Raw genomic sequence first — 27,040 nt, 5'->3', positions numbered from 1 at the left:
AGAATTAGCATGTCTCTCTCATCTCATTATCTGTAGCCGCTTTATCCTGTTCTACAGGGTCGCAGGCAAGCTGGAGCCTATCCCAGCTGACTACGGGCGAAAGGCGGGGTACACCCTGGACAAGTCGCCAGGTCATCACAGGGCTGACACAGAGACACAGACAACCATTCACACTCACATTCACACCTACGGTCAATTTAGAGTCACCAGTTAACCTAACCTGCATGTCTTTGAACTGTGGGGGAAACCGGAGCACCCGGAGGAAACCCACGCGGACACGGGGAGAACATGCAAACTCCACACAGAAAGGCCCTCGCCGGCCACGGGGCTCGAACAGTTGTGTAAGTGTGGGTGGAATCAGTGACTTGGAGCTTGGTCCTCTTGTTGACGATAGTCTTAGGCCCTGTCCACACGGCAACGGATTCAGGTGACTCCGATACAATTGCTTATCGTTTAGGCCTGGCGTCCACACGGCACCGGCGTTTTGGGTGCCCAAAACGCAATCTTTTTGAGAACGGGTTCCAGAGTGGAAAGATCTGGCAACGTTGCCGTTGTGAAGTCGTCTGGATGAGTAGAACGGATTTGTTTACGATGACGTCACAACCACATGACTGTGAGTGCTTCACGCCGGGTAGAAGTGTAACGAACTCGATGCGAGTTGTCAACAAATCCTATAACTTGGTTCATGAAACGCGCTTACAAAATATTTTCACTGTGAATATTTATTGTGTAATGGTGCAAAGTGAGAGAGAGAGAGACTCTGCCCTTAGGGCAGAGTCAATCCCGCCAGCAAAAATAGGGAAAAAAAGGAGCGATCTCACCTCTTCAGATGATGGTATAAGTCCTACAATACATTCCTCAAAAAGGGCGTAGAAGAGCAAATTAATCCATCAACGTGTAGCATTCAATTTATTCCGGACCATTAAAGACGCCGCCTTCCGCGTAGAATCATACGTCATCCTCGCCGCCATATTGGATAGGTCAAAGCGGAGAATAAAGATTCATGTGCTGCGTTTAACTGTACCAACAGGTTTACCGTCCAAACGAGATCACATGGGATTACCTTTCACAGGTGATACTGGAAAAATACTTTTAATTGTATTTGGTCATTATAATGTAGTTTTATGAACAGATTTTCCTGACTTTGTGGCTAATATGAAGTCTCGCGCATAATAGTTTATGCGCATGCGTCCTTACTTCTTCTATTGTTCTGGTGTCTCCGAAGGGACCGTCTTACAGTGCCCCTAGAGGTGTGGCATGTGTATTGCATCGTTTTCAGCAAGCGTTGCGTTGCCATATGGACCTGATATTTTACTGATCGTTGCCCATTTGGACGCGATATATTTTTAAATAACATCTTGTTGCCGTTGTCGTGTGGATGTAGCCTTAGACACTGGCCTTTCATTTAAACTTAAGATCTTTTACCCGACTACATACTGTGAATTGCACTGCCAATTCTTGTGATGTGACTGAAAAACCTTTTGTGTCACAGGTCTACTACAGGTTTGCCTCTTTGATGGCAACAGTGCAGAACTTGCTTTTTCATTCACAGGCTCCTTTCCTCCAGGCTCTCCTCAGGCCCCAACACATCTTTTAAATACTAACTAACTGTATTCTAATTATTTTTGTCATGTACATCAAGAGGGATTAATACTGTAGACATTTTGCAATAAAGGTAAAAATAATTCACAGATTTCTTTATTTATTCATAACTTTGTCACTAAAAAAAGCAGCAGCAGGTTTAAACACAGAGCACTGGGAAAACAGCACTTTGTGCGTGCAGAAAAGCCCAAATTACCCTGTATCACGACGGAAAAAAGCCCAAATTCAGAAATACAGGATGTAGCCCGTTCTGTGATGACCTGGCGACTTGTCCAGGGTGTACCCCGCCTTTCGCCCGTAGTCAGCTGGGATAGGCTCCAGCTTGCCTGCGACCCTGTAGAACAGGATAAAGCGGCTCCAGATAATGAGATGAGATGAGGATGTAGCCCAAATTATGTAACTGAAAGGCCTGGTGTGTGTGTGTGTGTGGGGCAGTGATTGAGAACAGGTGTCCATAATTAATACTCAGGTAATGGCAGGCGGTGCGAAACATTGTAGTGTGAAGTAGTGTGAGGTGTGTTATGCAGTAAATGAACGTGCAGGTGATGGAGAACGGGCAGTGGATGTGACACCATGTTTAAACATCATCTGTGTCACTGGCAACTGTGCGTCCTGGCATAATCACTGGGAAGCTATACAGACGTGTCTATTTGGTGATTTTCACAGGTTAACCACTAATAGACAAACAGACAAAATGAGTCCATTAATTCCTTTTGGCTGATCAAGACTCTAAAAAGCCTGCTGCATTGAGCCCTCGACAAAACGTAAAGGCTGAAACTGTTTGGGTGTCCTGTAACAGGCTGTGTTGTCTCTCTTATTGTTCTTTTTAGATAAAAGCTCATTGAAGTGTTATAAGTAGGGGTCGACCGATAATCGGCCTGGCCGATATATCGGGCCGATATTCTGCATTTTTAGGGTTCTCGGTATCCGCCATAATTTCCACCGATATGCCGATAACATGCCTTTTTGCAGCCATTTCGTTCCTAACGTGACTGTCACTGCACGTCCTTTCCTGCACTCGCCTCTCTGAGTTCAAGAACACGCTCCCGCCCACCACAACATCTGATTTGTTTGGCACAAGAGATATAGCCAATCGACACGCGCAGCTAAACACTCTGAACTGTTTCAAGGCGCCCGTATCAAGGTAAGGACACGCTGCTTTTCCCGCAATAAGTCACAAACACACAAGTTGCAAAAGCACAACATCATTATATGTTTACATTCTTCATCTACTACTCGTTAAAATTGTCCATTTGCATCTGTGTAGCCAGGCAAACTTAGCTTACGGAAGGAAGGACTTGAATTAGCCTACAACCAACTAGTCTCGCTGAAACAGCATAACGTAGGCTGCAGTCATTTTTAAATCCCCGTCTGGAAACGTTGTGAATGTGTCAGTAGTTCTACTCGAACAGTAGAATGACAGCCATACAGAGAGGTGGTCAAGGGAAGACGAAATAGAACGTAGTGTTTGTGTTCTGTAGGCTAGCGCAAGCCTACTGGCTATTTGTTATGGTGATGAGTAAACTGACGTGACTCATGCTCAGAAAGCGCACTGCACTTGTTAAGGCCCGGTCCCACTGCACTTACGGATGCAAAGAGGATGTAAAACGTAAAAAAATCTTTGCCATCCGTTGGAAAACGCTATGCATCCGTTGTGTACTCATTGCATACGTGCTTCATACGCTCTATCCATCGAGCATCCGTCCACTGTGATTTCATCCGCGCAAAAAGTTTTGAGCTGCACAAAACTTTTAGAACGGATGAACTTTCCGCCGTGTACGATGTAAATCCGCGACATATACGAGCAACAAACGTTCTATGTCCGTCATCATCCGTTAAACGTCTGCTGTATCCTCTCTGCATCCTCTGGGCATCCTCGCAACTCACATCCGCTGCAGCTGAAAACGGAAAGAGGGAGGAAAGATAAGGTACATGAAACGTCTATTCATCGTTAGTAGCACGGAAATAGAAAGGATGTAAGCGTATGCATCTCGTATATAAAGTATTCAAAACGGACAAAGCGTTTATATCTGGGATGTATCTCGTATATTTAGGATGTCTGGAGTATGTCTAGAGTATGTAGAAGGACACCTAGCGGACAATCGATATTTTGTATAAAAAGGGGGAGAAAATCATCTAGTAGTAGAGATGTATCGATGTAGCCGCCAGCACGTCTTTCCGCTTTATGCTGACGGCGTGCGTGCTGCATCCCTTTATATCCGCGGAGCAGACGCAATTCATACCCCCCGCATGCGCAGTGAACGGTCTGCATCCGATATACATCCGCGCAACATCCCCTTTGTTTCCGTTAGGCGTACGTGATGCATCCCCTTCATCCGCTATGCATCCGCTCTTTCTGCTATGCGTCCGCTTCTCAGTTATCACCGGTAACCCCTTCGGAGCTGTCATCCACTTTCATCCGCTAGGCTTCCTATGAACATGCGTTTAACATCCCCGCTATATACTACCCACGTCCGTTCTTTTCCGTTCTGTTTTCGCAAATTTTCGCCATTTTTGTCCATTTCTGGAGCGGATGAAAACGGATAGCGCCACCCCCGAAATTTTGCTCGTCCGCTGTGTCCTTTTTGCATACGTTTTGTGTCCATCGGCCAGTGGGACCGGGCCTTTAGGTAACTTTATAAAGCGCTATTTGAACATTTAAACAAGCCAGGTGTGACTAGTATTTATAATTCTTGCGCAAGTGATTCTCCTCGCTAGCGCTTCTGATTCAGAAAGCGATATACTCTTAAAGGAGCAGCCGCTCCTAATAGGGAGTGATAGCCTACTTTACTGTATGTTTGATTTTACTTTTTAAAAAATCCTGCAGGCAGCTCTCTACACTTGATTTGTTATTTAAAAACTACTTGAAGTTGGTAAGTCTTACTTAGTTCTTAGTGTAAAAGAATCCAGAGTGTATTTTCATTTATTTTCCACTGAAAATGGTGAGCTGTAATATAGTAGGGAGTGATTTATTTTTTTATTGGTGAATATTTATTTTATTATTTTATTTCTCATTTTATTCTAACTAATGTTTGACTTTATTGTACAAATGCTGCTGGCATCTCCCTGCACAAAATTTCATGTTAAATTTTACAATTAAACATACATTTCATGGATATGAAGGTCTGTGTCAGTGTGTGCTATGTTTAATTTCATGTGAATTATAATGTTTACATTTATCGGTTGCACATATCGGTTATCGGCATCCCAATTCCATAATAATCAGTATCGGTATCGGCCCTGAAAAAAACATATCAGTCGATCCCTAGTTATAAGTAGCACTGGTTTAATAAAATACACCTGATGTATGGACATTTATGAAGGACTGAGAGTTCCATCCATTATCCGTAACCGCTTATCCTGTACAGGGTCACAGGCAAGCTGGAGCCTGTCCCAGCTGACTATGGGCGAGAGGCGGGGTACACCCTGGACAAGTCGCCAGATCATCACAGGGCTGACTGACAGTTCCAATATAAAATAAAATAATTATATACATAACTAAGTTTTAAACAATTATTTTAATGGATAATTAATTAAAATGTTAAATGAAACAATTACATGAAATATATTTTATTCTTAATTTCAACATTTGCTTGATGTTTAAACATGGTGTCACATCCACTGCCCGTTCTCTGCCACCTGCACGTTCAGTTACTGCATAACATGCCTCGCACTACAACTTGCATCAAGCTTTGCACCACCCACCATCGCCTGAGTATTACGTATGGACACCTGTTCTCAAAGCCCTGTTTGTTAACGTTGCCTCATTTACACCTGCCTGCACATCATATGAACTCTGCTCATTTGTTGACTATGCCTTTACTCACTGTTCTGGATTTGTTTGCCTTTTTGAACTTTGATTAGAACACCATTCATCTGTGCTTGTATTATCTTGTTCCATGCCTGGTGTTTGTGACAATAATCTTTGACACTCAGTGAAGTAAAGCCTAAAATCAAGGTATCATAAGCCAGCAATGCAGATGGAGCTGTTCTTTTCAAGGCTGAAAAATCCTGTCCTGTGTCTACCACCAGAATAAGAACAAGAGTTTATAAACTCAATAAACTCTGCATCTAAATAAAATATCACATTTTATTGCTTTAATTCTGACCATCAATTCTCAAAGGATTCTAGGGCAATTTTGTGTGTGCATGATACAAATAATAAATAGTAGTCAAATTATTTTTATGCCATTTTGATTGGCTGAGCGAACTACAAATAATGGTCTGCTCATGCGCATTACAGTGGAAAGCCATTTTGCTGCAAATAATGGCCTGCTTATCAGGGCTCGACATTAACGCTAGTCTGACTGGACGGGACAAGTAATTGTTTGGTCCGGACAAGTCAAATCCACATATGCTTGTCTGACGGGACAAGTTCAATTATTCTCAACTCTTCCGGAGGTTCCGGGGGTCTCTTGCATAGCGGCTCCCCAACGCCCGCAAATTAGATACAACATCCTGGAATCTAGAGTGAGCGAGCAAGAGCGCACAAGAAAGCGAGAGAATGAGAAAGAGTGTGCATTCTGATTGCTCGGTCTTGCTAAGTAGACCAATCAGCGTTTTGTGTGGGTGGGCTTTACGTCTTCTCTCCCGGACCAAGAGTCCATCAGTTCAGTGTATCCAAGAGCATCATGGCAGAGTACCCCAAAAAACAAAACTACATTACATTAATGGCATTTAGCAGATGCTCTATCCAGAGCAACATACAACATACCCAGAGCATCCTGGGGTGCAGTTGGGGGTTACGTGCCTTGCTCAAGGGCACTTCAGCCATTTCTGCTGGTACAGGGACTCGAGCCAGCAACTTTTTAGTCCCAAAGCTGCTTCTCTAACCATTAGGCCATGGCTTCCCCTTCACAAAACTCAAGATTATAATTTTATATACAAAACCCACTTTACCTCAGACTACATGAAAGTGTTCCCTTGCCTAATAGGGGTAAAAATAATGACGGTGTTGCATGCTGTACCGTTTGTAACGGTGACTTTAGCATTGCCCATGGTGGGGTAAACGACTGTAAAAAGACATGTTGAGGTGAGTTTAACACCTAAATAATAGTAATAAGCAGTGTACATAAATATAAGCAGATTATGTATTTTATTGTCACATTTTCTACATATAGGCTGATCTAATTTGGTTTACAGACTAGAAAAAATTACTCAAAGTATTCCATATAACCGCCCCAGACAATATAGTAACAATACCTTATGCTTTTATCTTTTAGGGACCACAACTTTTAGGGATTGTTGAAAATCACCATTTTCAGTGTAAATATTCCAGAGTTACATCAATGAAGTCCCAACAAAATGAGTTCAATCACCTCAGTGATCTGGCTGTGTTATTGTTTACGAAATTCTGGGAAAGGTGAGTACTGTGTGTGTGTGTGTGTGTGTGTGTGTGTGTATACAAATAACTATGTTGTAATATCTAATATATTATTAGATTTTAAATTCACTGAAATTGGAGAAATGGCGATCAAATACCTCAATAAAATAAATATCTATGGTGAATCTTCATTTCATTCAGACTTTTTATTGTATTTTTCTTTTGTATGGTTCACATTAACCATCAAAATTTCGTAAAATATTTTGGGGGAATTTTATGACAGTGCTGAACTCACTTGTGGTTTGTTTTCATTCATAACGTGATTTAGTCACCCTTATCGCGTCCAACTTGTTTTCTTTCGGTGTCTCATCTCATTATCTCTAGCCGCTTTATCCTGTTCTTTTGGTGTCATTTCTTTAAATTAATTTGTACTTCACATTTTCTGGATTAATCAAGATTTAACTTTATTTCCCCCAGAAGATTTGGATTTGGGTGAGTCTGACTCTTAAAACTGCAGATCAGGTAATGGGTTATAACAACACACGCACCATAATGGGGCACTGGATAATTTCGTTTATTGTTACAGGTCAAGTTTGAGTTTTATTGAAAAATTAAAAATCATGAAAACAATGATTATCATCACTATACCTGCTTGTTGATAAACTTTGTTAATCACTTTCCTTTCATTGAACTAGTAAATACATAGTAATAAAAAGGTTATGGTCAGGACAAGTGAAAAATCTTGCTGCTTGTCCGAATGGACAAGTGGATTAAAAAGTTAATGTCGAGCCCTGCTCATGCGAAGTTACTTCACGTTTCTATTTTGAGTTCTATGAAATGGAAATAAAACAGTGATTGCATCTGATTTCTTTGTTATTGTTTGACTCGTCGCATGAACTATAATCAGTATTTAAAAAAAAAAAACCTGAATGATAAAACAATTATTGAACTTGGTTTTCAGCAATTATTTGCCTCTGCCTTCAGTTGCAGGTCATATCACAATTGTAATGCTGAGCAATATAATAATTTTTTTTAACCATACTGTGTAATTACAGTATATATTTAAAATGGAACATTTTCACTAGTTATTTCATGCCCAGGTCCCAAAATACATGATTTAATCACACATCTAACAACAAAAATGAGAAAGATGAAAATTAGTAGTTTAATTACAGCAAATCAGAATGTTGTGTTAAAACAGTATTTTGATAGCATGTCTGTTAACATAACTTGCAGGAAAAAATGGATACCTTCTGATTGAGTACCGTCCCATTTGTTGTGTTTCCCACTGTAATCATCTTGTAGTCTGTAGCATACTACAACAAGAAGAAGAGATTATGGTATAATCAAGAAATATAGTGCTTCAATGGATAGCTGTCAGGTTTGGACATCTTCATGAATCAATTAAATCTCTCCAGAAGTCTACAGAAGCAGCCTTTAAAGCACATCTAAAGAGAACCTGCCAACTGGCGCACACACAGAAAATGACAAGGCTATTCAGAGGCTCCTCTTGCTCAGAAGCTTTTAACTATATTGACTGTGCTCTCCCAGCCTCCCTACATCTCCTGTGTAATATATGAACACTCAATGTGCCATAAACTTTACAGATAAACTAGTCAGAAATAATAATTCTTATTTAATCCTTTCAGGGTGGATAATAATAAGTCTCTCTGCCTACAACCTGACTTTCAGACCAACAAGTCTTTTTTAACAATGAATTAGGATAAATAAGATTTGAGTTTGAAGTGAATTCAATTCAGTTTGACTTTGGTTTTCAGCAAAACAGTAAAGGAGGAAGTATTTTTTTCCTTCTTACATCTCCCTTGCGTTTATATAGTGGCTATTTGAATTTAGGTACGGTTATATTTTTATTAATTTGTTCTGTGTTGTAACTGATCAACTATTATCTGCATGGTTATTTATTAGTTGACTCAGATCTGAGTCAGCGAGCGAACATTGCACATTGCATTTGAATTTAGGTACGGTTATATTTTTATTAATTTGTTCTGTGTTGTAACTGATCAACTATTATCTGCATGATTATTTATTAGTTGACTCAGATCTGAGTCAGCGAGCGAACATTGCACACTCAGCTGTACGCATTCCCCACTGTGCCTGGTGACATTATCTTCCGCCCCAAACACAACCCCGTGACCCTTTCTCCACTTTCCGCAAAACCCACACAAGCCTGAGCAGTCACCCATGTACGATGTCCAAGTAAATTGCGCCAGGTTGCCAGGCATCAGGGAATGGAATACGCCTGCTATGGCAACGACTGGCCAGCTTTTAATGGTGAGAGAAAGCATGAGAGATATTTACTGGGTAAAAAGAAAAAAAAAAAGCTCACACCAGTCAGAGACTCTCTTCATTAAGCATTGTAGGGCTGTTAATATGGAGGAACTGAAGTTTGAAAGTGGTCATAAATACCAAGGCTGAACTGGTGATTCTCATGTGTAGACTTTGTATATATTATTTACAGTTTGAGTTGAACTATTAAAAAGAAAAAAGATACTCACTGAGCGGAAAGCAGCAGCTACCAGGTTAGATGGAAACAAGTTTCTGGAAGAAAAAAACAAGCCACTGTGATGTGTACAATGACAAATACCACTTGTGTCTCTTCTCTGAATTATCACAAGGCAGCAGCACTGTATATAATAGACATGACAAGCTCTCTAAATATTATGTAATTGGGCTGTCACACTGTTTTTCAGTAAAAACAATAACTTGTGATGTACAAGTCTTAAATTATGGCTGAAACATTTACTCATTTTGTCTCAACTGAATCAATGTTCTCAGAATCACATGACATAAGCAGATTAAGCTGGTGACCCAGTAAGTGAGGCCGTTTTCTGTTTTAAACCAATTAATACAGAGAGACACATAATGCTTAAAATTATGTAATTGAACATCACTAAACCTTTCACAAGCCCGGCCAAGAAAAAAAGAAAAAAAAAAAGTCACCATTTGGATTTAAATAAGCAAATACATAAGAGCCTTTGATTGGCTATTTACTGGAGTGATTAATGTATTTCAGCAGGTTACAATTCCTTTAACCCTAACTAATGCAGTGAGTAGCTTCTCATTTCTTAAACAAATATGTTGGAAGACGTATCCCGTGCTCATGGAAAAGATGTTACTGTGTTTCAGAAGGATCAAATTATTGGCCTGCATCAAGCAAAGAAAACAACTAAGTAGATTGTTGAAATTACTGGAATTGGGTTCAGAACTGTCCAACGCATTATTAAACTCTGGAAGAATAGTGGTGAACCATCAACTTCATGGATGATATGTGGCTGTCAGGTACGTGAGGGAGGCAGATGTAAATGCAGAAGTGATGTTTATTTACAGTGCAGTGTATATATACACACACACACACAAGTGTGGAAAACACACACAAAGGCAAACAATCCAAAATGGCAAGAAACGTGAAACAGGCAAAAGGATCAGGCGAGGCGCAAACAGGATATCAGAGGCAAAGCGAGAACTAGAACAAGAAACAGGCACAGGAATCAAGAAACAGGAAATCAGAAACACGGGTAGTAAGGCTCAGTAATGCGTACTGACATAGCGTTATACTTCGCATTGATTGTGCATCAGCACAGTCATTAAATAGGTGCACAGATAGCTCTTTAATAGAGTTCAGGTGCGCATTGTTAACAGCGCGCATGCTGGAGTCCACTCGTTGCGCGCGCAGCCTGAGGTATGCCTTCAGGTGCACGCGCCACAGCGCACAGGACTGACAGAGGCTGGAAAAAGGTCTTGACTGACCACGATCAGAGATCAAGTAAATGCTTGGTGAAACTGAATTGTTAAAAAAAAAAAATAAACAAACAATCAAACAAATCATTTTAGAAATTCAACAGTAGAACTCACAGCTGTGTTTAATAGTGGAAGTAATGGTATTTCCACACTCGCAATGTGATGAGAACTCACAGGATTGGGACTGAACAGCTGTGTGGCCATAAGAAACCCACTTGTTAGTGAGACTAATCAAGAGAAAAGGCTTCAATCTTCTTGGGAGAATAAAGATTAGACCCTGGAGCAATGAAAAAAACGTCATGTGGTTTGATAAGTCCAGATTTACGCTTTTCCTGAGTGATAGGTGTGTCAGGGTAAGAAGGGAAACTCATGAAGCGATGCATCCATCATGTATAGTGGGGGCAGTGGTTAGACCTTGCTTGGAGCCGGTCTAGAATGGAGAAGTAAGACGACTCCTTCCCTCCACTAGTCTGAGGGTTCACCTTGGGCAAGTGATAGGACCCTCTTGCCTCCCTACCTAGGGACACAGGTCCAGACATTGGCAGCAGGATGTCTGATGGTGCAAACGGCAGAAGAGCTCATCCCAAAGCCAATGGCGTGAAAACCAGATGGCATGCAGAGGAGGCCAACGGATGGCATCAACTAGCAAGTGAGTTGCTACTGCGGGGCGACCTCTGCGTCAACAATGTACATTGCACTCATGTACCACATTCTATAAGGCGTTGAGGACCAGAGAGGCAGTCTGGTGGAGGCACAACACCAACTGGCTTTGGAACTGTGCAAGGCATCTTGTTTTGAGGCAGGAGGAAGCCCCTGTGGCGATGGAGTGAATGCGATGGCAGCAGGCTTAAGTAGCTGGGATCTACTAGCAGGAGCTCTGCACACAGGCGGCTCACATTTGATAGTCGTAACTCTAGCTGACCGCTGAGCACCAGCTTGTTGAGGCAGCAATGCGAGTGTCCAGGCAGCCCTCTTTAGAGATAGCACTGCCTGCCCTGGAAAGGGAAGCCCCTAGAAAAGGTGGGGTAAAGAAAGCGTGCTCAGATCACACCTGGCTGGCTAACCGCGGTCACCAGGACTTCACTTGAAGCAGTAGAAACTGCAAGATGAAGATGATAACTGTTGCGACATGGAATGTGCGCACTATGCTAGATGGAGACAACAGACCAGAATGAAGGACTGCGTTGATTGCAAGGGAATTGCAGCTGTTTGGCATTGAGATTGCAGCTCTCCAGGAAACACGTCTTGAGGCACATGGCCAACTCCAAGAAGAGGACTACACCTTCTTCTGGGTTGGCAAGACTGCAGGACCTAGAGAAGCTGGAGCTGCCTTTGTGGTTCACAACACGATTGCCAAGAAGCTGACATCACTTCCCACAGCAATCTCACCCAGGCTCATATCTGTGAGAGTGCTTATTGAGAAAGGGCGATACTTGACTCTGGTGAATGTGTATGCCCCCACGATGACTTACACTGATGAGGAGAAGGAGACCTTTTACCAAGAACTCACTCACATAGTGCTCAAGGTCCCCAGAGAAGACAAGCTCCTAATACTAGGTGATTTCAACGCTCGGGTCGGGACGGACTGGGAAACTTACACGGACATCATGGGCAAGTTTGGCAAGAAGAAAAAGAACTCCAATGGGGAGCTCCTGCTGAACTTCTGTGCACAACAAGAGCTCAGCATTACCAACACGTTTTTCTACCAGCCTGACAAGAACTACTTCACCTGGAAGCACCCACGCTCAAGTCACTACCACTTGCTTGACTATGCCATCACAAGAAAGTTAGACTTGGCAGATGTACTATGCACAAAAGCAATGCGTGGACTAGAGTGTTCTACTGATCACTACCGTGTGAGATGTTAATTCAGAATGAAGATCACTCTGCCTCTCAGGAAAACTCCTGCAAGTGCCAAGCCTAAAAAACTGGACATTAGCAAGCTGGCAGACGCTGAGCACTGTCGAGAACTGATGAGAGCGATAGAAGCTGCATTGGAGAGTGTTCAGCCGGCTGGAGAGGAGGAGGTAGAGCAGCATTGGAAAGCCCTGAAGGAAGCGGTGTACTCTGCAAGCAAGGAAACTCTAGGCCATCCCCACAGAAAGACTCCTGATTGATTCTGGGAGCATGGAAATGAAATTGAGAGGCTCCTAGAAGAGAAGAGGAGCAAGCATCTTCGGCATTTACAGGAGAACTCAGAGGAGCAAGAATGCACTTGCTGAAATCAAGGCCAGGATGCAGAGGGAAGTGAGAGCTCTTAAGAACAACTGGTGGCAGAGGAAAGCAGAGGAATTGCAGCATATGGCTGACAACCATGACTATCATGGACTGTTTGTCGGGTTGAAAGCCATCTATGGACCCAAGAGCAAGGCTGTCGCCTCAGTGAAGTCAGCGGATAGTAGTAAGCTGCTCACAGACCTTCAAGACATCAAGGCCAGATGGAAACAGCATTTCAACAGCCTGCTAAACCAAGAAGGATCTGCACACCCAGATGCATGTCAGCAGCTGGAGAGGAAGCCCACAAGGAATGAGCTGTGTGGGGAAATCAATGTGGAGGAACTCAAGAAAGCTCTGAATACAACAGCAAGTGACAAAGCACCTGGTCTGGATGGTATTTCCTCAGATATCCTGAAAAATGGTGGTGAAAGGCTGTGCGAAGCTCAACTAGACCTGTTCAACAGATGTCTACTCTCTGGTACTGTGCCCCAAGACTTTCGAGATGCTCTAATCATCACCATCTACAAGAGAAAGGGCGACCGTGCAGAGTGCGGAAACCATCGGGGAATATCACTCCTGGCCATACCTCGCAAAGTCCTTGCCAAGATTGTCTTGAACAGACTGAAAATTATTTCGGAAGAAGTTCTCCCTGAATGCCAGTGTGGATTCCGGGCTGGCTGATCCACTGCTGACATGATCTTCACTCTACAGCAGCTCCAAGAGAAGGCAGCAGAGCAGCACCAGCCCTTGTATGTTGTCTTTGTTGACTTCACAAAGGCATTTGACCCCGTCGACCGCACAACCCTCTGGAAGGTTCTCGAAACCTGTGGATGCCCTGGCAAGCTTGTCAACATCAAGCAGTTCCATTATGGAATGAAGGCACAAGTCTCAGTCAGCAGTGAACCCAGTGATGCCTTTGTGGTCAACCATGGTGTGAAAAAAGGGTGTGTACTGGCTCCAACCCTTTTCTTTCTCTGCCAATCCAGAGGCACTGTCCCCGAACTCCACACAATGTTGAAGAGGCGTGTCAGACAAAACAACCCAACAACATCCAGTGCCTTCAGGAACTCAGGATGAATCTCATCCACCCCCAAAGCCCAGCCAAGGAGGAGCTTTTTAACCACCTCGGCAACCTCAGCCCCTGCGATGGGCGAGTCCTCCCAAGCACCCTCAGACTCTGCGTCCTCCTCAGACAACATGAAGGTGGGATTGAGGAGATACTCAAAGTATTCCTTCCACCGTTGGATGATGTCGCCAGTTGAGGTCAACAGCATTCCATCCTCACTGTAAACAGTAGGGACAGAGCACTGTTTTCCTTTCCTGAGCCGCCGGACGGTTTGCCAGAATATCTTTGAGGCCGACCGAAAGGTCACTTTCCATGGCCTCACCGAACTCCTCCCACACCCGAGTTTTTGCTTCAGTGACCACCAGAGCCACATTCCGCTTGGTCCGTCAGTATCTGTCAGCTGCCTCTGGAGACCCACAGGCTAACCAAGACCGATAAGACTCCTTCAGCTTGACGGCTCCCCTCACCACAGGTGTCCACCAGCGGGTTCGGGGATTACCACCATGACAGGCACCAACAACCTTGCAGCCACAGCTCTGCACAGCCGGCTCAGCAATGGAGGTGCGGAACATGGTCCACTCTGACTCAATGTCCCCATCCTCCCCCGATATGCAGTTGAAGCTCTGCTGGATGTGCCAGTTGAAGATCCGACAGACGGGAGCCTCCACCAGACGTTCCCAGCATACCCTCACTACTCGTTTGGGCCTGCCCGGCCTCCTCCCCCGCCATCTGATCCAGCTCGCCACCAGGTAGTGATCAGTTGACAGCTCTGCTCCTCTCTTCACCCGAGTGTCCAAGACATACGGTCGTAGAGCAGATGAAACGACTACAAAGTCAATCAATCATCGATCTGTGGCCTAGGGTGTCCTCGTGCCATGTGCACTTATGGACACCCTTGTGCTCAAACATGGTGTTTTTTATGGGCAAACAATGCATGGCACAGAAGTCCAACAACTGAACACCACTCGGGTTCAGATCAGGCAGGCCGTTCCTCCCAAGCACACCCCTCCAGGTCTCACCGTCATTGCCCACGTGAGCATTGAAGTCCCCCAGTAAAACAATGGAGTCCCCTCATGGTGCACTGTCTCGCACTCCACTCAAGGACTCCAAGAAGGTCGGGTACTCCAAACTACCATTTGGCGCATAAGCACAAATGATAGTCAGAGACCGTTCCCCGACCCGAAGGCACAGGGAAACGACCCTCTCATTCACTGGGGAGAGCTCCGATGTTAGCGCACCAAACTGGGGGGCTACCAGTAGCCTCACCCCTGCCCGGCGGAGCTCACCCTTGGCAACTCCAGCATAGAACAGAGTCCAACCCCTCTCCAGGAAATTGGTTCCAGATCCCAAGCTATGCGTTGAGGTGAGCCCAACTATGTCTAGTCGGTACTGCTCAACCTCACGCACAAGCTCAGGCTCCTTTCCCACCAGAGAGGTGACATTCCATGTCCCAAAAGCCAATTTTGTCAGCCGGGGCTCAGTATGCCAGGACCGCCGCCTTTGGCTGCCACCCGATCCGCAGTGCACCGGACCCTTACGGCACCTCCTGCGGGTGGTGGGTCCACAGGAGAGTGGTTCTGTTTTGCTCATTCGGGCCAGGCCCGGACGGGCCCCACAGACATAGGCCCGACCACCAGGCGTTCGCCAACGAGCCCCTCCCCCAGACCTGGCTCCAGGGTGGGGCCCCGGTATCCCTGGTCCGGGTGAGGGTACTCGGATACCTGTTTTTTCTTTCATAAGGGTCCTTTTTCATTGAGTTAACTATTAAATAAATATACGAAAAAAACATGAATTTTTTTCAATATGTTATGGAATCTTGTATGGATATCGTAATGTTACATTGATGTCACCACATTTTAATCAAATTTAATTCCATTAGGCAAGTGATTACCTAATTTAGTGTCATAAATTAGACACATTTCTGCACCTGTAACATTGTGTGTGTGTGTGTGTGTGTGTGTGTGTGTGTGTGTGTGTGTACGCACGCAGAGAGAGAAAGAAGTTTAGATCTGTGTGTACCTCTCTCTCTGCATGTGCACACATAAGGGAGAACATTACCAACTTGTTATTGTGGATAACAGTTGAAATAATTACGACTGCATGATTGGGTAACAGTGAAATGAGTGGGCACAGGGAACACAGTTACTTCATTTGAGTTTATTTGTTCATTCTTTTGTGTGAACATTTATTCATTTAATTAAAAAACACGCTTGGAATTTAAAAAAAGCCCCAAAATGTAAAATAGCTTCAATTATTAATTACCACATTATATATGTAATACTTAATGATGATTAAAATATGTTTAATATATTGTAACACTTCATATATCTTTTTTTGGGGGGTAAAAAACAAATGCCATGTGACCTCATCGATTGCCTTTAGCAACTACTAATGCCTATATTGGGACGCACATTGCAACGATGCGCTTAAGACTCCTTCTTACAAGTGAGTTCGGGAAAACCACGGACAGAGACAACGTTCATTGCTTAAGAGTGTCTCTCAACTAAAGGGCAAAGTTATCAGGAAACCTATCCCTGATTTCCAAGACAAAAAAAAAAAGACCAAAATAAATTCAAAGCTTTTTTACTTCCTTCATTCTCAAGGCAAAATGCAATCAGGTTGGTATGCCCCAACAGGTATCATATATAAGGCTCTTTATACTCTCCATCTGGTTTTGAAGTATGACAAGTAACACCACCAGTTGTTCCCACACTCATGTGGACTAAAACCCACAGTAACCCATAAGTTTGTTTAGCCAGCTGTATGTTTACTTTTCTTCAATCCAGTGCTTGAATTGTTCATTGGCATGAAACACGTCAAAAAAAAGCAAGCAAGCATTTTTTTTTCAAGCAGGCGCGGTCTCTCCTTTACATTTGCACAAATAAGTAAAGAGCAAACTCAACAGATATCCATCACAACTACACAAATTTTGCCATGAACTTTATTTAAAATCATAACCTAGAAATATGTTTCTGCAACATTTAGTTGCATAGCAAAGTGCTACGATCCAAGGGTTTGCATTTTATATATTATAATTCCTTTGAAATGCTTGTTCAAATGGACCAGACACAGCAAGGAATGCTCTGCTGGCACACCTTCATTATTCACAAGACTAGGTCATGTAATGTTCATTATATTATATGCTCTCGGGGTAGCACGGTGGTGTAGTGGTTAGCACTGCTGCCTCACAGCAATAAGGTTCTGGGTTCAAGCCCAGCGGTTGACGGGGGCTTTTCGTGTGGAGTTTGCATGTTCTCCCTGTGTCTACGTGGGTTTCCTCCGAGTGCTCCAGTTTCCCCCACAGTTCAAAGACATGCGGTTAGGTTAACATGGAGTGGCCCTTGAGTGAGGCACTGAACCCCCAGCTGTTCCCTGGGCACTGTAGCATGACTGCCCACTGCTCTGGGTATGTGTGTGTACTCATTTCTCACGTTCACCACTTGTTCACTGCTTCAGATGGGTTAAATGCAGAGACGAATTTCACACGTGTGATGAAGAAAGTTGTTGTTCTTCTTCAAGAGTCCACAAGGTTGCCCCAGAGTCACATGACCACCAACACATGTGCACAGGTGAGCTTGTTGTCAGAATAATGCAGTTTCCTGATTCTTTTTATGGCTGCCATATAGCATGGATGGGGACATAACTACTGTCTAGTGTTCCCTAAAAGGTGGTCTTTGGAATTGGCATTGAATTGAATACAACCAATGAGGGACACACCATCAACTTCACCAAACCTTTCCCAAATATAGGTTACCAATTCTGGATGTAGATGCCACATCTCAGCCATTTTGCCACTGTTCAGACTTTAGCACATGACAGATGAGTTACTTTCACTGAGGCTAATCTCCTGGGCAGACTCTGTGCAAGGCAGACAGAGGTGCTCATCCTTGTGCCTGATTGTTGATATAGCTGATTGTCAATGATGATGTCTGTGCAAATTAGGGACAATGCTAATGATGTCCAGCCATAGGCTGTTAACCTTCTGAAAAACCCATAGCTCCAACATGCCTATGGAAATCACAACAACCATCAGTCCTAGCAACCTCAGCAGAAGCCAATACCAAACATGGCAGCCTGACTGAATCTGTTGGGCAAGCATAATAAAATCTGCTGCACGATGGGCTAACATGGTGTGTCGCAGTAAATCCAGCCTCATACACGTGTCATACGCTTTATTAATCAGTAGCCAGGGGTGGATTTTGGCTTTAAACAAACAAAAAAAGAACCATGAAAAGTTCATTGGCTCAGAATTTCAAGCATTTCACTCTGAGCAGTGAGGTTAACAGGATCAAAAGGTAGGATCAGGAATACAGCGTTCACAAGACCTAAAAACAGAAAATATTGACCTTTCACAGTTCTGGAGCAGGACTGAAAACATATCAGGTTTAGACATAACACTATCAACAGGGACTGGGAATAGAGAATAGGGATATTGAAAACAATCATTCATACAGACACAAAATCGACACAGAAAGGTGGGGTTTACATTAGACCGTATCAGCGGATCATCAGATTAACGTTTTTAAAAACGATTAGCGTGCACACAGCAACGCCAATACACGATTCGCGTGCACACAGCAATGCCAATACACAGATACGCTAATCACATGACTAATTAGACGGCACGCAAGTTGAAATGTGTAAATTTCTCCTCAGCGGCTCGGCTCCGCAGGCATCCTGCGCTCCAAATCACTCCGCCCTGAACAGCGAGTGCCCTCTGGAGGGTGCGCACTCACTCCGGCCCTGCGCAGCTCACAGAGCACGCGAGTGAAGCGCACGAGCAGTGATTCGGGACTGAGCCGCTGTGTGTGTGATCCCAGTGCATATCGGGCATGCGCAAGTCACTCACCACTTGCAAGTGGAAGGATGGCAAGCCTAAAGACAATCATAACTACACAATGGGCAGTATTTGCATCAGTATTTGCAGTATTTTCATACTTTTATACTCTTTAATGAAAGGTGATACAAGGCGGAAGTCCGCGCCGTTTTTCAGCAGTCGCGTCACATGACTAACGCCAGCGAATCAGGAAGGTGGATGTCACAGTGATGTTGTCCAATGACAACGTCAGCTAGAGCTCAGCACAGCGTATCCTCAATGTTTACACAGCACCGGACCAGACACGAACTGGGTTGAATACGTGGGCCCTGGCGGATTCCCGTTTCCCGGCGTTTTAATGTGAACGGACAGTGCATCCGCGAAGAAAATGAGACAGATACGGTCTAATGTAAACTTGGCCAAAGACACCACCAAGCAGGGGTGTTTAACTGCCTCTTCAGATCCATCGTGAAGCTAATGTGGTTTTCCCAAACAACATAGTAGCCAAAGTAGCCATTTAGTTCATTCTTAACTTACAATGGACCTGGATCACTCTTTCACAACAGTGACTACGTTTACATGCACATCCAAATCGAGCTGCTGTCGGTAATCGAGCTGAAGGTCCCAGCAGGGTGCCAGAGAAATCCAATCCTACATGCACACAATGAAATCGGGCTATTGTGTGAGGTGCATTGTGCACCCGAGCCACAGGTGGCGCAACATGCCCCATCGTGTTGGTACACTTCCGGTTGTCGTCATGAAGAAGAGCTATTCAAGCGTGTAAACAAAGTTATCAGTTCCGTGTTCTCCATTGCGCGTTTTTCTGCCATCCATGAATTTTAATATATTCAACTCCTTAAGCTGAATGAGCATGAACTCTGTCTCCTCATTGCTCCAGAAGTGCACGTTTCTGCTTGCCTGTGGCAGTGGGGGCGTGGTCAAGCGCCGGTCTGTGACAGGAGGGCGGAGCCAGGGAAGGTGAGTGGCAGAATCACTTCACCTGACGGTAATTAACCTGTGTTTGTGTGTCTTCCCAGTAACCGCGCCCTATTTAAGGAGGCAGAGGGAGAGCAGAGGGGACAGCTCATCCCGGGACTAGAACACAGCGCGCGCGCGCGCGTGTGTGTGTGTGTGTTTTTCTCTCAAGAATAAAAGTAGGCTGTTAAACTGAAAAGTCTGACAATAAAAAGCCTATTAGTACCAGAAGCTTTGTCCTGCCGTCCTCTGTGCTCCACCCACACTTCAGAGAGCTCTACATCGCCATTTTCTCTTCTTCGTTTGTTCCTCCTGACCTCTTCTGCTGCTCGCTACTTCTGTTGTCATGCCGACCGAGGCTGTTGTGTTTCCCGCTTGTGGTCTCGTCACTCGTCACTTCCGGAAGTAGCTTGACAACTAGCTCGATAGGGTATACATGCACAAAGTAGCTCGGCAGAAATCGCATAAACTAGGTCGTGTAGCTCGATTCCGAGAAATCAAGTTCGGTTCAATTTCAGCCGAATTAAGGTGTATACATGGCATTTTGAACTTCGATTTCAGTCGAGCAACGGCAGAAATTCGATTCCCTCTATGTGCATGTAAACGTAGTGAGTGAGTGTCTCCTCACAGTTGAATACACAGAATGCACATGCGCCTCCGAGGGACTCTCACAGGCCCTGTCCACACGGCAACGGATTCAGGTGAATCTGATAAAATTGTTTATCGTTTCGGCCTGGCGTCCACACGGCACCGGCGTTTTGGGTGCCCCAAAACGAAATCTTTTGAGAACGGGTTCCAGAGTGGAAAAATCTGGCAACGGCGCCGTTGCGAAGTCATCTGGATGAGTAGAACGGATTTGTTTACGATGACGTCACAACCACATGACTGTGAGTGCTTCACACCGGGTAGAAGTGTAACAAACTCGATGCGAGTTGTCAACAAATAAAAAGGAAAAAAAGGGGAAAAAAAAGGAGCGATCTCACCTCTTCAGATGTTGGTTTAAGTCCGACAATACATTCCTCAAAAAGGGCGTAGAAGAACAAAGTAATCCATCAACGTGTAGCATTCAATTTATTCCGGACCATTAAAGAATTCTGGAGGATATCAGAATGTTGGCGGCTTCCATCTATCCCCATTCTTTCCTCTCTCTCTCTCCATCTACCCCCATTCATTCCTCTTTCCGCGTCTCCATTCAAAAAACGAGCAGAAGGTGTGTGCGTGTGACAGTGACAGGGTGAGTGACACGGAAGAAGCTAGGCTCATACTCACCCTGAATTTCTCTTAAAGTGAAGGCAGAAGAACGTTCAGCGCCTGGCCAGGCTTTCTATGTATTAATTTACATAGACGTTTTAATATGAAATTTAAATAAGTGTCTTAGACAATAGATACTATTTTACGCTACTGATTAATAATCAAAACTTTATGTGGCTGATGCTACAGAAGGGGTTTATGCGCATGCGTAAACCCCTTCTTCTATTGTTCTGATGTCTCCGACGGGACTGTCTTACAGCGCACCTAGAGGTGTGGCATGTGTATTGCATCGTTTTCAGCAAGCGTTGCATTGCCATATATACCTGAAATTTTAGTGATCCGTTGCCCATGTGGACACGATATTTAAAAAAAAAAAATCTCGTTGCCGTTGTCGTGTGGATGTAGCCACAGTCAACAGGCGGAGACTGGTGTTGAATCTGCTGCTTGTGTTAAATTATTTTTCTTGTTCATTGCAAGTACATCAAGTTAATTATTAAATAAATATACGCAAAATATTATGAATACATTTCAATATGTTATTATGTATGGATATCACAATGTCACATTGATATCACCACATTTTAATTCCATTAGTCAAGTGATTATCTCATTTAGTGTCATAAATGAGACAAATTTCTGTACTTCTAACATTGTGTGTGTGTGTGTGTGTGTGTGAGTGTGTGTGTGAGAGAGAGAGTGTTGGTTTTGATCTGTGTGTACCAAAAGAAGTTGACTTGACAAAGCATGATCTAGGAATGCAGAGCTCTGCTGCTGAACAGATTCTGCCTCACGGATATGTGAGTGAGCCTGCCTCAGTCACTGACACATGCCAAACATATCTCTCTCTCTCACACACACACACACACACACACACACACACACACACACACATATATAAAATGGTGAAATGCATGAGCACAAGGAAACATTTACTTAATTATTTAGTTTACTATTTGCCCATTTTTTCATGTGAATGTTTGTTCATTTAATTAAAAAAAACACACTTGGAATAAAAAAAAAAATGTTGTCCAAAAAGATAAAATAGTCTCTATTATTAATTACCACATTATATATGTAATGTTTAATGATGATACAATATCTCATCTCATCTCATTATCTGTAGCCGCTTTATCCTGTTCTACAGGGTTGCAGGCAAGCTGGAGCCTATCCCAGCTGACTACAGGCGAAAGGCGGGGTACACCCTGGACAAGTCGCCAGGTCATCACAGGGCTGACATATAGACACAGACAACCATTCACACTCACATTCACACCTACGGTCAATTTAGAGTCACCAGTTAACCTAACCTGCATGTCTTTGGACTGTGGGGGAAACCGGAGCACCCGGAGGAAACCCACGCGGACACGGGGAGAACATGCAAACTCCACACAGAAAGGTCCTCGCCGGCTACAGGGCTCAAACCCGGACCTTCTTGCTGTGAGGCGACAGCGCTAACCACTACACCACCGTGCCGCCCATGATACAATATATTAACATATTTTAAACACTTTATATTTCATTGGTTTTTGGTTAAAAACGAACACCATGTGACCTCATCGACTGCATTTAGCAACTACTAATGCCGATATTGGGGGTGTGCATTGCAAATAAGCTCTTAGTAATATTGCTCTTAAGACCCCTTCTTACAAGTGAGTTTGGGAAAACCACATACAGAGACGACGTTCATTGCTTAAGAGCATCTTTATACTCGCTCTTTAGCCCTAAAGGGCAACGTGATCAGGAAACCTACCCCAGTGATGTACGAGTAGCTATACCACCTACACCTGTTATGAACATCATTACATCGTAATTGTTTTAATATCTAAAAATGTTGTCTTGATTGTATTGCGGTGTGATTTTTGTCAGGAACCTGCCGTAAACCAGTTTTAACTGAGTCAGGCCTGTTTAACTGTAACTGAAATGTTACTTTTAATCTTTTCCTGTGTAATAAATAAATAAATGGAATGAAATGAAAACACTGCGCCCTAATTGCGCTATAATAATCTTTATAAAAGGTCAACGGAGTCATCATTGCGATTCCATATTTGGAATCGAGACTTCTTTGAGTCACGTATAGCATCATTGGCTAGTGGGTGCTGTGGTGAGGAACACGATTAGCCAATCAGAATCATGCATTTTTCCGTTTCTGCTTTAAAACCAGATTCGGACCGGAGGGATATCGAGAGGACAGCGGGTGAAGTACTGGAGGTGTGCTGCCAGAGGAGAAATATGGGTGGATAAGATATGTAATTTCCCCTATCGCTCGTGTCTTAATTTAATCATGTTCAGTGGAACTGTCGTAAAGATATCTTATGGCAACGTTATTAATATCACCTCCCGCTCGCGCCTCCCCGGCCACGCCCCCCTCAAGCCCCCAAAATTAATTCCTGAGCACGACACTGTCGCCAAAGACGGAAAGAAATGTAACTGAGGAAACCAGAAAAAGTTCTCAGCTTCAAGTAGAATAAACGTCTCTGTGTGTGTGTGTGTGTGTGTGTGTGTGAAAATCAAAAATATAATTTCCATGGTTTTATTTTTAGTATTTTGGCATAAACTTGGGATAATACAGGAACTAATTATGTTTGAACAAACAAATTTAAAAGTCTTTTTGGTTTCTTAATTTCGAATTAAAGTTGTGCTTACTTTTACACTTAACTGTAGTTAATTAAACGGGAGCAGATGAGTTAAAGTAAATACCTCGCCAGGTCCAAGAACGAGTCGACGGTCTCCTTGTTGTTGCTGACGCTCTCCAGCGCCAGGTTGTTGGTGTTGAGAGCTCCAGCGCCAACCCCGGGCTTGATGAGGAAAGCCAGAGCGACCCCGATGGACGAGGCTATGAGCGTGGTGACCAAAAAGTAGGACACGGCGATCCCTCCGAGTTTACCCAGAGAGCGAGTGTCCAGACTGGCGGCGCCTGAGATTAAGCTGCACACAACGAGAGGCAGGATAATCATCTTCAGCATCCTCAGCAGCATCTCACCGGGAAACGCGAAGTAAGTCATCTGCGCTCGCGTCAGGTCCATTTTGCGAACCATCACGCCGAGCCCGACGCCCACAATAACCCCGGACACCGTCAGAATTACTACAAGATTTCTGCGTAAAAACGACATGAACTTATCTTTGCAATTCCTCTTCTCTGATTTGACTAAGACGACAGGAATCATGGTCTCGGACACAGCGTGTCCGTTAATTTCGTTTTTCTTCTCCATGATTAAAAAAGATTGCTGCTTCCTAAATAACGGATATAAGACTTGTCTATTGCCGGGAGAACAGTCAGAAAGCGCGTGTACTGCAGCCCCAGAGAAAGTGTGAGAGTAAGAGCTAGAAAAACCGGACACTACCGGCACGACTCCCGTGTGCGCCAATGGGCAGACAGTTGCTGCGCATGCGCATCCCCCTCTTACACTACATGCCCAAATGATGCAACTTCAGAGACTGTTGCTGTTCAGCAAAGCATTTTTATTGAAATATTAATTGTTTTTAGAAAATGACGCGTAAAGTAACACGTAGCTACTTTGACATTGTTATAATAAGCTTGGCGCAAAGTTCGCATAGCCTATACAGTGTTTAGATTCAATCCAAAAGCCAAATTATGTTAGCTGATGTAATTCATTTAGAATATGAGCAGTGGTTAAATTGGCTTTTGCAAGGAGGGGGAGCCCTTCTTCACTCACAGTGGTCAATATCTCTCAAAACATTTTTATTTATCGCACCATCGGTTTAATACGTACTTTATCAACTTATGGCCTACTTATTTATATCTCACATCAATGCCCATATTGGTAACTTATTAAGCCTAGGTTTCACCATCAATCTACACTGTAATTTGTAAAACTTATTCACAATATTTTATGATTATCCAGGCCCGCCCAGGGAATATGCAGAGCCTTCAGAAGAGGAAAGGAAACCCAGAGTCAAGTGGCCACAAACTGACGACAAGCAGTGGGAGATCTTTGATGAAGACCTAGATAAGATCTTAAGTAACACAATGACAGGAGATATTCATAGGAAACTGTCTACTTTGGCAACACTTGTATATGTAGTTGGGTACGAACGGTTTGGAGTAAAGGAGATAAGAGTTAGAGAGGAAAAACAACAGCAGGTAAATAGGAGACAGCAGGAGATGCAAAATTCGAGGAAGGAAATAAGTACCATCACCAGGCAATATCATACAGCAAATGAAGAAGAGAAACATGGGCTTAGCCAGTTGAAGGACATGTTGAAGGAGCGCAGGAATAATCTTCAAAAAGTAGAAAGGATACGGAAAGCAAGACGGGAAGGAGCAAAGAAGAGGGCCATGTTTGTGGCAAATCCATACAGATTTACGAAGGCAATGTTAGAGGGCATGAAATCTGGAATACTGCAGAGTTCACAAGATGAGGTCGAAAGGCATCTAGCAGAGACTCACAGTGATAATCAGAGACATAACCCATTAGGGCAGTGCAATAGAATAGAGGATGAGCCAGAACCAACAGTGCCGATGAATACAACGGAACCAACATGGAAAGAAGTGACAGAGATTATAAAGAAGGCTAGGTCAGCATCAGCCCCAGGTCCAAATGGCATCCCCTATAAAGTGTATAAGAAATGCCCAAGAATTTTGAAACATCTATGGAAATTCTTAAAAGTAAGTCTGGAGGAAGGGAAAGATACCACCTTGTTGGCAGAAAGCAGAAGGCTGTTTCATCCCAAAGGAGCAAAAATCAGAGCAGATCAACCAGTTTAGAACAATTTCACTGCTGAATGTAGAAGAAAAGATCTTCTCAATATTGGCCAGAAGGATGACAGCATATATGATAAGCAACAGATATGTCAACACTTCAGTACAGAAAGGAGGAGTGCCTGGCTTTTCAGGATGCTTAGAACATACTAGCATTATTACTCAACTGATTCAAGAGGTAAAAAGAAACAAGAAGAACTTGACAGTAGTATGGTTAGATCTTGCCAATGCATACAGGACCATCCCACATATGCTGATCGAAGAAGCGCTCAAACACTATCATATACCCGAGCAGTTTACTGGCCTAATCAGAAGTTATTTCAACGGGATCCATCTGCAGTTTACCACCAGAGATTTCACAACATCTTGGCAGAAATTAGAAAAGGGCATTGTTACTGGATGCACCATTTCAGTAATACTGTTTGTTATGGGTGTTAGGACTTGGACTGTTTTGGCCTCTAGAGGCCGCTGTTATTTCCTTTTCGTGTCTTGTTTATTTTGGCCTCTAGAGGCCGCCACTGTTCCTGTGTTTTGTGTTTTTGTTAATTGCCTGTTAGTCCTAATTATCTTCACCTGTGTCCTTAATTAGTTTGTGTATTTATACCCCTGAGTTCAGTCCTCTTGTCACGGAGTCTTTGTGCTGTTATGTTTATCTCCAGTTTCCTTTGTACTGTGTTTTGTGGATCTTCTGAGCTTTTGCATTTTTGCCTTTTTCTTTTTGAATTATACTCTTTGTTTTTGTTTTTTGTTTTGCCCTGGATTGTATATAGTGTACATAGTATAAATAAACCTTTTGTTACTTTTTCTACTTCCGCCTCACGCCTCTGCATTTGAGTCATTCCCCTGGTGGCCTAGTGGGGGTTTGCTGGATCATCACACCAACGAACCAGGTTCGAATCCCAGCAAAACCCTAACAATGGGGATGAATATGATTATAAAGGCAGGAGAAAGAGAAACAAGAGGTCCCAAAACTTCAAATAACATCAGACAGCCACCAAACAGAGGGTTTATGGATGATCTTACCATCACTACAGAAACCCATGTGCAAGCCAGATGGATTCTAGGTGCATTGGAAGAAGCAGTGGCATGGGCGAGAATGGCCTTCAAACCCAGGAAATCAAGATCCCTGATTATAAGAAAAGGAAAGACAACACAACAGTTCCAGCTATCAGTTCAGGGCAAAAACATTCCATCTATTACTGGCAATCCAATCAAGTGCCTTGGGAAATGGTATGATGAAACATTAGGGGACAAGAATAACATCAGGAGGATAGAACAGCAAGTCGCCGAGGGCATGCGGAATATTGACAA

General features: G+C 43.6%; 1 protein-coding gene across 1 annotated transcript in view; it reads right to left on the bottom strand.

The window, feature by feature from the left end:
• The window catches only part of slc1a4 (solute carrier family 1 member 4), a 40,636-nt gene extending 16,303 nt beyond the window's left edge, over nucleotides 1-24,333 (bottom strand). Inside the window, exons 1-3 of the mRNA XM_060926148.1 lie at nucleotides 23,707-24,333; nucleotides 9,442-9,484; nucleotides 8,176-8,241 (exon numbers count right to left, since the gene is read on the bottom strand). Coding sequence (XP_060782131.1) covers nucleotides 8,176-8,241; nucleotides 9,442-9,484; nucleotides 23,707-24,218 — 621 coding nt within the window. The 5' untranslated portion in view covers nucleotides 24,219-24,333. The remainder of the gene's footprint in view (nucleotides 1-8,175; nucleotides 8,242-9,441; nucleotides 9,485-23,706) is intronic.
• Between the last annotated feature and the right edge of the window lie 2,707 nt (nucleotides 24,334-27,040).

The sequence above is a fragment of the Neoarius graeffei genome, chromosome 7 (genome assembly GCF_027579695.1).
Source record: "Neoarius graeffei isolate fNeoGra1 chromosome 7, fNeoGra1.pri, whole genome shotgun sequence".
Classification (NCBI taxonomy): Eukaryota; Metazoa; Chordata; class Actinopteri; order Siluriformes; family Ariidae; genus Neoarius; species Neoarius graeffei.
The sequence above is the reverse complement of the archived record's forward strand: the minus strand, read 5'-3'. Positions and strand labels throughout refer to the sequence as shown.